This window comes from Eupeodes corollae, chromosome 3 (genome assembly GCF_945859685.1).
Source record: "Eupeodes corollae chromosome 3, idEupCoro1.1, whole genome shotgun sequence".
Classification (NCBI taxonomy): Eukaryota; Metazoa; Arthropoda; class Insecta; order Diptera; family Syrphidae; genus Eupeodes; species Eupeodes corollae.
The window spans coordinates 67082222-67094931 of NC_079149.1; the positions used below are offsets into that span (position 1 = coordinate 67082222).

At 33.1% G+C, this 12710-nt stretch overlaps 1 protein-coding gene across 6 annotated transcripts in view; it reads left to right on the forward strand.

Moving 5' to 3' along the window:
• The window catches only part of LOC129950092 (protein dead ringer), an 86543-nt gene that overhangs the window by 48936 nt on the left and 24897 nt on the right, over positions 1–12710 (forward strand). For all 6 annotated transcript variants that reach the window (XM_056061898.1, XM_056061895.1, XM_056061897.1 and 3 more), the window contains exon 7: positions 11615–11798. In XM_056061898.1, coding sequence (XP_055917873.1) covers positions 11615–11798 — 184 coding nt within the window. The remainder of the gene's footprint in view (positions 1–11614; positions 11799–12710) is intronic.

Here is a 12710-nt window from a genome sequence, read left to right on the forward strand (position 1 = left end):
TGAATGGTGAGCGCTACCGTCAGATGATATCCAACTTGTTTTTGCCTAAAACGCAAGAGCTTGACTTGCATGACATGTGGTTTCAACAAGACGTTGCCACATGCCACCCAGCACGCGCAAAAATTACTATTTTTTGTGGGGCTATGTTAAAGCTCATGTCCATACAGACAAGCCCGGTTCAATTGTGGCATCGGAATACAACATTGAAGCATTTATTCGTGAGATACCGGCCGAAATGTTGAAAAGAGTTTGCCAAAACTGGACTAAGCAGATGGACCATTTGAGGGGCAGTCACGGTCAACCTTTGCATGAAATAATCTTCAAACAATAAATTATATGGACTGTACTATCGATTAAAATAAAGATTTCATGCATTTTTCTGAATTGTATTGGTTTTTTGTTGAAAAACTTTTCCATATCTTTTGAAAAATCACCCTTTATAACAACTTGATACAATTAAAAAATATTAATTTTAAACTCACTTTAAAATTACAAACATTTTTTTCCAAATAATATTTCTCAGTTGGCTTTGAAAATTTTAATTAGAAACAAAATCAAAATTTGTTTCTAAACAAAAAAAAAGCCGTTTTGGAATATAAACTAAATTCAAAATTATTACCATAGTCATTTTGGTGCAGTGAAATTCAAAAATCTAAAGACAAACAAAATTAAGTACTAATTCTTATTTAGTGGTGAGTTATACTATCTAAAAATTTCTTCTTATGCATATATTTATGACTGTGATGATTAAAAAACGTTTTACATATGACAATTTGAAAATAATTCAGTTTGTGAAATGATAATAAATTAATTCTTTAATTTTAATAGAATGTTTATAAGAGTTTCTTATATGAGTTTAGAATAAGAAACCAAACAAAACCACTTTATAATTTTGACGTTTAAGTATATTCATTCTAGAAGTCTGTTCCAAAAAGAATGACAGTTGACTTGAATTTATTGATATTGAAAAGTTTTATAATAATTCTTAATAATACTTTTATTTCAAATTGATTGCTGTGAACTTCTGGAAAAAAAAGAAGCCTTTAATTTTACATAACCTACCACAATGACGTCGAAAACCTGCACCATGTGTGAAGCACAATTTATTGTTTTTAATCAATTTCGAGGATGAGCAAGAGATCTGATACTTCAAAATTGTCAGAGAATTATGAAGTTTAACATAGGATATGTATGTATGTCCTATCAGGTTTTTCGAATTCATAACCCATATTTTTGCACCCTATCGTCAAATTGATCTGAATAGGTACTTTATCAGAGTAGAAAGACGAAGACTTCCTCCTACCTTCTACGTTCCTTTCCGTGTTCAGTCGGGTCGTATTATTGCTCAAAAGAATACATTGTTACAAATAACAATATGATTAAAAGACCGTCAACACTAGAAATAAAAAACTGTTAACATATTATACAAAAAATGTGGAACATAATCTCTGGTATAGGTAAATGGAGATTCCCCCATATTTCCAAGGCGTTTTTGTTCCGTAATTAAATTATTTATACATTCAAAACTTATTTTCACCTCTAAATTGATTGTGTGATTCTGTTATTATTTTCATTTTCATATTTCTTCTTTGAGCAATGTTTGTCCCATAGAAAGGTTTTCCTTTCTACATTGTTATTTATTTCTTGTTGTTGTCGTTTTCATTATTGTTTTTCATAGACTCATTCACATCAGACAATACTGATATCATTTTTCATTTGAAGCCAAGAAATCATAAAAATGTCATAAGCCTCTCGATTTCCTTCCTCCCTTAACAAACATTATGTTTTACTTGAGTATATGCTCATCATTTCTTTGTTCATATTTATTTTACAAAATAAAAAAATATCTGCACTACATTTTACATATCTATGCACATACATACATACATATAAAGGAATAAGAATTTTATGACTTTCAAGTTTCATTTCATAAACCAAATGAAAAAGAAGTCGTTTCAGAATTCAGACTCACAAAACAAGTGCAATGGCCAAGTTGGTATTTGACAGGGGGTGCAAAAAGTGAAATAGATTGTTTAGCACGGGTATGTTGAAAGTATACAACTAGTGCTAAGACTCGCTTTTAATATTTTGTTTGTCTGTTGTGCCAACAATATTGCACGCAAAATCGACTGTGAGTTTATTAGTACCTATATTACACTATACGGTATCAGATTACAGCAGAAGTGCCTATATTAATAAATATAAGAAAGGTTGGTGAGGTTTTTTCTTCTGAAGAAGTGCAAAAATTAAACCGTCCAGACAGGCTTGAGTTTCTTTAATAATACATACAGTCCTTTTGTGTCTTATTAGCAATAGCACCGATTTTTGCGTTCTTTTCATTTATTTATGCCTCTTGTATTGATTTTATAAACCTATCTGGGTATAGTTTTTTATTTCTGCAAATATGAATTGCTTTTATTATTTATTTAGTGCGTATTCGTGCGAAATATTGTAGAAGAAGGGAAAAAGATATCAAAATTAAATGATTTCTTGTTGCTTTATTTCTAAAAAACAAAACATGTTTTGTTTTTAGCAGTACGATCATTTTATGTATGTCTAAAATATGGTTGTATTTTTTTATTTAGTGAAGCAAAGCAACCATTAGTATAAAAATAAATCCCCCTTTAGACTTGAATTTAACTTGAAATCTCTACTCAAGCATAATCCATTAAATGATTTATTTAACTAATGTCACAAAGTTCAGAATTCAGCAACACAAACATTGCGTGATGCATCCATCTAGCGGCGGCGGTGATGCGTCGCAACGCGACGTGCGAAGAAGCAAGATAATTTTGTGTGATTGATTAAAAGAAAAAGAATCGAGAGGAAAAACTAAAATCCATTATTCCAGACATATTGCAGACACACACTATACCAAAAGGAGCCCTTCATTCAATTCTACCTCTAAGCCGTTTTGTACCAACCTCGCACTCGTTGTCGCTACGCCCTAATATCAAGAAAGAAGATATCAGAAAGACATTAACTCTCAACTAAGAACACATCTCCGATGTTGATTCATTAATCTAAATCCATAGTTCAGTGTTCGACCGCGCCATTCGCAATGTGCCCCATCACAATATTGTACGATCGCTGCACCGAATGCATCCAATTCATTTTAGCCAAATGCGCCTTTTTTTACTTAACCATGTATACGTATGTATATATCAACATCAACCTACTCAGCTTGATTTGATGGCAGGCGGAAACTTGTCATATTCCATGGGCTCAGGATAATTATTATTTTATTTGCATTGTGTCTCATTTGGCGCTGGCCTTCTACAACAATTCCCCTCCAAGCATAAACCATAACGTGAGATAAGTTGGAGAGAATTAGAATAAGAAATCGTAAAGTGATCTATTTTGGGATCAGTTTCTGATTTTTGAATGACATCCGATGATGAACACATGTTTATCTTAGAACTCTTGGACGAATTTTTCCAATTTGAAGACTAGTCACTCACTTTTTTTTTCCTAGTCCTTTCGATTGACGCTGTCTGATGCTGATTTAGGTGATCACTAAAAAATAGTTGGGCTAACGCTTGGTACCTCTTCGCTATAGGTACATAGCATTGAACATCCTACACCTAATGCCAAACAAGTATGGCCAAATCTCTTTTTAACCATTTTTATAATAAGACTAAGACTAAGACTAAGACTAAGACTAAGACTAAGACTAAGACTAAGACTAAGACTAAGACTAAGACTAAGACTAAGACTAAGACTAAGACTAAGACTAAGACTAAGACTAAGACTAAGACTAAGACTAAGACTAAGACTAAGACTAAGACTAAGACTAAGACTAAGACTAAGACTAAGACTAAGACTAAGACTAAGACTAAGACTAAGACTAAGACTAAGACTAAGACTAAGACTAAGACTAAGACTAAGACTAAGACTAAGACTAAGACTAAGACTAAGACTAAGACTAAGACTAAGACTAAGACTAAGACTAAGACTAAGACTAAGACTAAGACTAAGACTAAGACTAAGACTAAGACTAAGACTAAGACTAAGACTAAGACTAAGACTAAGACTAAGACTAAGACTAAGACTAAGACTAAGACTAAGACTAAGACTAAGACTAAGACTAAGACTAAGACTAAGACTAAGACTAAGACTAAGACTAAGACTAAGACTAAGACTAAGACTAAGACTAAGACTAAGACTAAGACTAAGACTAAGACTAAGACTAAGACTAAGACTAAGACTAAGACTAAGACTAAGACTAAGACTAAGACTAAGACTAAGACTAAGACTAAGACTAAGACTAAGACTAAGACTAAGACTAAGACTAAGACTAAGACTAAGACTAAGACTAAGACTAAGACTAAGACTAAGACTAAGACTAAGACTAAGACTAAGACTAAGACTAAGACTAAGACTAAGACTAAGACTAAGACTAAGACTAAGACTAAGACTAAGACTAAGACTAAGACTAAGACTAAGACTAAGACTAAGACTAAGACTAAGACTAAGACTAAGACTAAGACTAAGACTAAGACTAAGACTAAGACTAAGACTAAGACTAAGACTAAGACTAAGACTAAGACTAAGACTAAGACTAAGACTAAGACTAAGACTAAGACTAAGACTAAGACTAAGACTAAGACTAAGACTAAGACTAAGACTAAGACTAAGACTAAGACTAAGACTAAGACTAAGACTAAGACTAAGACTAAGACTAAGACTAAGACTAAGACTAAGACTAAGACTAAGACTAAGACTAAGACTAAGACTAAGACTAAGACTAAGACTAAGACTAAGACTAAGACTAAGACTAAGACTAAGACTAAGACTAAGACTAAGACTAAGACTAAGACTAAGACTAAGACTAAGACTAAGACTAAGACTAAGACTAAGACTAAGACTAAGACTAAGACTAAGACTAAGACTAAGACTAAGACTAAGACTAAGACTAAGACTAAGACTAAGACTAAGACTAAGACTAAGACTAAGACTAAGACTAAGACTAAGACTAAGACTAAGACTAAGACTAAGACTAAGACTAAGACTAAGACTAAGACTAAGACTAAGACTAAGACTAAGACTAAGACTAAGACTAAGACTAAGACTAAGACTAAGACTAAGACTAAGACTAAGACTAAGGCTAAGGCTAAGACTAAGACTAAGACTAAGACTAAGACTAAGACTAAGATGAATATACAATTTATTTTCTTTACTTATCCTCTAAATTCAATAATACAGTTTCTTAGATGTATTGTGAGGAACTTGGCTGTTTATGTAAAACATTGTCAGTGCACACTCAGATGATGGATCGAATTTTGGTGTACACGGATATTCTAAAATTAACATTTTAATTGGAAAACATCGCTCGGTGGCGGCGCGCGGCGTGGCGGTCACAGTTTATGAAGTGCTCAATACTTTGTAGTTTTTATTAAACTTATTATCATCTGTTTATTCGAGATATGTCAAAAAATCGTTACCGTTGTAAAATTGCATGTTTTCGTGTTTGTTTCTCATACATGGAGCTGTCAATTTTTTTTTTGTTTTGTGTGCAATGGAATTTTGGATCCATGGGTCGGTGGTGGTCAGTCACTCAATATTTGGCAGGGAATTTAGTTTAAAATTTTGAGGTACATGTTATACATGAATGTACCTATACTTGTGGCCGGTCGGCCGGCCGGCGGTGGTGATGCTGATGGTGCTGTTGGTGGTGATGGCAGACAGTTGAATGTGTCTAATATGTTCTCAAAATATTTTGATTACATTAATTTGAGCTGTGCGTGTTGTTCTTTTACGTTCTGAGCTGCAAGGGATGACTGCAGGAGCCCCTTTCGACTCTTCACGTTGCAATCGATCGGTATAAGTTAGTGTATAATATGTACGAGTAGTATGTAGGTACCTCCCAATGAATATATGGCTGTTCGTAAATGTATCTTTGTTTATACTACTTTTTTGCTTCAATCAACATGTCTATCATTTTATTTGATTGATTTCCCCGGCATAAAATCGAACTTCAAAAAATACAAAAAATTGATGTGAGAAAACAACATCGAAAATTGCCCAATTTTTTTTTTGTTTCGTTTTAATAAATTCAAGTGAAATTATAGACAGAAAAACTTTTTAATGGTATCTACGGATTCATTCATTTGTTCTAACTTTTTAGCTACACTCGTTTATATCGTCCAAATGCTATCTAATAAAACTGAGATAAATCTATACAAATTCTTCAGATAAAATGTTAATGGGATCGCCTTCTTTTTTTGTTATTGTGATTGTTGAGTTTACTTAAAAAATTACTACAACAATCTTTCGAATTTCAATGGCAAAGGGAATCCAGTTGAAAAGAGTATATTATGTGTACTTAATTGAGAAGCAAAAAAAAAAACACACTATGAGGATTAATTGCGTCAGGCTGAAAATAAACATCAGAAATGCAATAAAACGATGGCTAATCGACAGTAAAAAACTCTTTATCTATCTATAAGAAGAGTGATGTTAGTATTTTTATCATTGGTACTGGATACAATCAGGTGAAACAATAAACAATATTAAATACAGAATGTATCTACGATACGAGTAAAGTTGAATAAGAAGAAATGGGTGAGTTAATGCCGCGCGTCGTGATGGAAGTGTTTTAAGTTTCACAAATATTTGGATTTGTCCTTGGGAATGATGGACTTTTTATTTGGAAGATCGAGTTTATAGACAGCCGACAATCTGCAAAAGCAATTAAAAACTGAAGACCAATAATATTTAGTTCTTTTTGTGTTCTGATGGCGGACTTCTTTGGGTTCTTACGATGTTTGAATTAATGTTATCTACAAACTTGAGAATCTTTTCATTTTGAAAGGGCTAAAGGAGCGCAAATTACAATAATTTAGCAAATTTAATTTTCTATACCTCTTAAGACTATGAGAGGAAGACCAATTTTTTTAAAATAATTCATGGGCAGCTTAGCTGAAAATTTTGTTTTAAACGTATATATAAATTTTTTATTTTTTTTTTAAATATGGTCATCAGGAAGATGTTGAAATGAAAGTATACAAACTGTGTTTTTTTTTCACTTGACACTTCACTTAGACGACACATGTCTTCGTTGAAAGCTTCCCTCAGTTTCTTACAGTTGCCTGGGTCCAAGTTTTGCAATGGTTATTTTCCATCTGCATATCTTTTTCCTTCCAGAGATAAACTTATGCAAGCGCCGTTCTGTTGTAGCCCCATGTAATCTAGGTAGTGGTGTATTTTTTTCTTGAACAATTTGGCTATCATCGTTCAGTAGCGCTAGCCGTTGACGGTGACGAGCCTCACCAGCGCTGTTTAAGAAAATGTACAGACAATTAAAAAAGCTTAATCAGCAATGTAATTGGCCATGTAACTTATAAGTTACTAAATAATAAACAAAATATTTTACGGTAGTCAGAATATAAAAGGTCAATTTAAAAAGTATTTAGAATATATGTCAAAAATTTTACACTAAACCTAGCAGATTACACCTTTCTAAATTTTGATTTACATACACTTTCAGCCACATAGCATTTTCAGAAACGTCTCTCTGCTAGACAGAGGATTTGGTATTAACGTAACAAATATAAACGAAAATTAAAAAAACATAATTTAATAAATTTGATCCTATACACTTTTAATTTAAACTCTTACGATGTCTCGATTACTTTACTTTAAATTCAAATACAAACAATAAACTCAGTAATGAGAAGTTTATTTTTAATTAAATGCAAGTTACAGCAAATAAAATAAGGTTTACGCCAAAGTACCCCATTTTAATTTCAATATATTTGCAGAATATGAAGAAAAGCCAAATTTTAAGAATTGGCCCTATTTCACGCTTTTGCAGCACAATTTGGTGTTAATTCGACGCTCCCGGAAAGTGTCATGAGTCCTCCTGTTCTTGAGAGCGTAAATGATTCTATGGGACATATCTTCTTGAAATACGAAAATTCACTGGCCCGGATAGTATCTCGCCAATTGTTCTGAAGAGGTGTTCTTCATCGCTGGCAAAACTGCGTACAATTTTCCATCTTTCCTACTCTACAGGTCTCTTTCCGAGCGGATGGAAAATAGCATTTGTCCAGCCTATCCCTAAAAAAGGGGAATCCTCCTCTCTCCCTAACTATCGTCCAATAGCTATCATGTCCCTTCTTTCCAAGATCATGGAAACACTGATTAATTATCAGCTCAAGAAATATTTGGAAGAACGGAGGCTTCTTAATGACCGACAGTATGGCTTTCGTAGCAATAGGTCCACTGGTGATCTTATAGTTTTCTCACCGAACAGTGGAACAAACCTTTACATCGTTTTGGGGAAAGTAAAATTATTGCACTTAATATTTCAAAGGCATTTAATAGAGTTTGGCACCAAGCTTTCTTATCGAAAATGCGTGCTTTTGGTATTAAAGAAACTCTTCTTCGTTGGATTAGAAATTACCTTTATTACCGTTCAATACAAGTTGTATTGGATGGTTTTAAGTCTGAAACTCATAAAATAAATGCTGGTGTTCCCCAGGGCTCCGTTTTGTCTCCGACTCTCTACCTTATGTTCATATTCATCGTTTCTAGGTTCACATCCTTGTCCCTCGGATGTGGAACTTAAAAGGCAGCGTATGATAAGCACATTAAATTCTTGATCTTGATAGCAATGGGGAGTCAGAAACTATGTAGAATTTAATGCTTCGAAAACTCAATGCTGACTACTGTCGTTAAAGCGTAACGCACCCCCGATACCACTATCTATGAGTGGCACTTGCATCCAGAAAACTAATCAACTGTCAGTACTCGGTACGTGTATCATAGATCACCTTTTATAAAATGATCATATGTTTGATATTGCCAAAATTGCTGCCAGGTACTTAGGATTACTCCGAACGGTGCAAGAAATTTTTCACCCCTTCTTATCTGGCTTTAAATTAAAAAGCCTTCATCCGTCAAAAGCTTAAATATAATTTGCATATCTAGGCAAGGCAGGTGCCCCTAAAACAAGGTTAAATCTCTTGGATAGAATACAAAAAGGGCGATAGAACTATTATCGAAACATTTACATCGCTAGAACACCGCCGCAATGTTTCATGCCTCTCGTTGTTTTATCGCTATTTTTAGAAACATAGTTTTGTTGAATTATCCAGATGCATTCCACCCCTTAAACGATTCAGCCATAATACTCGCACTTCCAGGGATGCTCATCAGTTTACCCTTGAGCGTACTGTTAAGTATGGAGATTCTTTCTTAAATCGCACATTGAGAATGTGGAATGCTTGGCCAACTCTATTTTTCCCTCCCATTTTGATGTTCAGAACTTTAAGAACAATGTGCTTCGATATCTCCTATAAAGTCCTTCCGTATTTTCCTAATTCTCGCACTGTGTTTAAATATAAGTGCCTATAAATTATAAAAAAAATACACTCAACCATGCAACTACCCCAAATCCTATAGCAGGGTCAAATAACTTTGAGAAATAAGGCCAAAAGAATTTCACGGTGTGTTATGTAATTGGTTTGTCTTGATTCTCAAAATAATTTGGCCTTATTTCACTTTTTCAATGTGCAATACGACCAATTGCTGAGTATTGGCCTTATTTCACTTTTTTAAAGTGTATGGGCCAATTTTTTAAAAGTCTTATTTCACGTCAGCCTTCTGATTGGTGTAACAAAACTACACCACATATAATTACAGAAAAAAGAAAATGTTAAATTTAATATTAAAAAACAATGAATTTCTATTAAAAGAAAGTTCTTATTCAGACTTGAAATAAACCCCTCTTAGTAATCAATCCTTTTTAATAAACCAAAGTAATACATGATTTATGAGGATTTCATCAGGACGTTGTGTGTACAACACAAATGTAAGCATGTATAGATGTATTTACATACAAGCTGATACGCAGAGTATGCATTCAAAACTCTACAAACTTCAGCTAAAGAAAAAAAGAATATGTTGAAATAATCCAAAGTCTAGTATTTCAAAGAAAATTATGTTTCCATTTCAATGCACCCTATATAGTGGCCATCACCTTACAAAACAACACATAAAACCTGATTTCAAATTTAAAATCTAATTTAGTCCAAAAAATCAAATCTACATTACCTACAAGCAATATAGATACAAAACAAAAAAAACATCAACACCAATAGGCTGACTGAAAGACTGACTATTCGACCCCCTCTGAAAAATATAATCATTAATTTACATATGAATTCAATCACTCTGATGCCTTGTGAGACTTATGACATGCCATCACCGAAAAATGTGTACCGAGCGTGCGATGTGGAAAGAGGTGATTTGAATATCTGTACTTACAAACATACATAATTATTTGAAGTGTAATGCATGACAATTTCGCTAACTAAAAATACACAATTTATGTGTCTCATAAAAAATATTATAAAATTCATTTAAGAAAATTGTGTGGTAATATGAAGACACCGAAAAGCGTTGACGATGAATATAATTTATTCTACCCCGAGTTTCATGTGTAAGAACTGTCATAAACGACACATCATCAGAACAGAACCAAACCCGAACCCAAACTAAAAGACGATATACTCAAAACTTAAACTGAACTAATCATTGAGCTGATGCAGTGGCAGAGGCAGTACCATCAGTGCACAGTAATCAAACAGAGGCAAGCGTACGTCAAATGCATTTTTGAAAATTTAAGTGATTTTGTTCAAATCGCTGCCGGCCGCGTTGATTCGTTTTATTTTTGTTTCTCGTTTTTGTTTAATTGTATTGTGGTTGTGACTTGTGAGGTTATTTTTAACTTACTCCTCTTCCTTGAAGAATTTAAGGTCACACAAAATAAGAATACACAATAAAATGATGGAAATTATTCATGACACTTTGTCTGACACTCATCCGTTTGTCACTGCGCGTTTTGTTCTTTTTTATTTTGCACTGCACTCCACTATCAAACAGTAGGACTTGGTTGATTGAAAACGAAACTTAAAATTACCTATTGGTTCCTTTTGTGTATTTAGAATATTAATTGGAAAAAATACAATTATTTCCCTGATTTTACAATAAACACTTTTAAAATTGGAGTAAGAAGTAATTTTGTCTGATGTATGAATTTCTCAATTATTTTCTGTGTTTGATAGAATTAATTTGAGGCCATTCAGCAATGTTAAATTTACAATATTGTCTTATGAATGTACGAATTTCGAAAAGACAAAATTCATTTCAATGAGTGCAATCTTTTGACTCAATTTGTTAAGGAATGCATTCATGATTGATTAATTTTGGTGATATACATTATAATAAAATGCTTCTAAGAATAATTTTCAAATTAATTTAGAATTTACTCTTATTGATTTATTGAGTATCACTGAGCCCTATCATGAATTCCATCGTAATCGTAATGCAAAATTGTATGAGATTTTCCACTACGAACGGATTTCATGATACAGTTTTCCGGGATTCGTAAAAATTTCCGATTACGATGGAATTCATGATAGGGCTGATTATTTCTTATTTTAAGTGGGCAACAACCTTACTGTGTGTTTTTTATTTATCGCACTTAGTGATGCATGCAATACGAACAACATTTAGCTTTAAGTTAAGAAATTTTATGTTTGTAGTTTTAATTGATAAGACGTTTTTTTGGCAATTCTTATGAAAATGTTTTCCTTTTAACGCACAGGTTCGCCAATTAATCGTTTACCAATCATGGCAAAATCAGTTCTTGATCTGTATGAGCTATATAACTTGGTTATTGCTCGGGGTGGCCTCGTCGATGTGATCAACAAAAAGCTATGGCAAGAGATCATCAAAGGATTACATTTGCCGTCGAGCATAACGAGTGCAGCGTTTACATTGCGCACGCAGTAAGTAGATGAACAAAATATAATTCCATAAATTTAAATAACTATAATATTGTGTGTAGTTTGTAAATATAGAACAAAATATGAGTTTTATGAGAGTGAGAGGTCGCGTCTCCATCCATCCCATTGTAACTATAGATAGATAGATAAATAGATAGATACAGATTTTATTGAATTGAAGTAAATTTTATAATTACATAAATGTAAAAATCCCTCAATATAATTACTTTTAAATATTAAAAAAGGTATTTATAATTTTTTAACTTTAAACAGTTCATGATGGATTGCAAATAATTTAAAAAACAATGGAACAGTCAAAAACTTTCGTTCATTATAGCACTACTTCTATATCTAAGCGCAGTTTTGAAAAATTCGTAAAGATTGACAACATTCATTTCATTCAATAAACTTATCACTTGATCTTCCGATAGAAAGCTTTTTCTGACTCCATTAGGTTGCACATAGTACACTCTAGGGGTAAATCAGGTATGTGTGGAATGAAATTTAAATTTATTAGTTCACTACATTGTCCGGCCATCATAGAAATCACACGGACATTATTGGAATCCTTAAAATAGTTGGTCTCTGCAAGGTTATGATTTAAGCTGCTGTAAGTTGTTCTGTACAAGGAATTAGACGCATCAGCAATATATTCCGCTCTACATTTCTCATCAACCCTCGAAATGACTTCATACAAGATGTTTTTAGCGATGGGTAAATTAAAATTAATTTGACATTCCTCATCAAGGTCTTGCCACTATCGATACCAACTGTTTTGATCTTGTATGGCTTTTATGGCCACTCTTTTTCACGACCCGTAAATCACTTAAAAAACGTTACGAAAGAAGTCCGCTTTCAGGTTCAATGTTTTTATAAGCAAAGGAGAGAGACCCGTTTATTACGTAGTTTGGCATA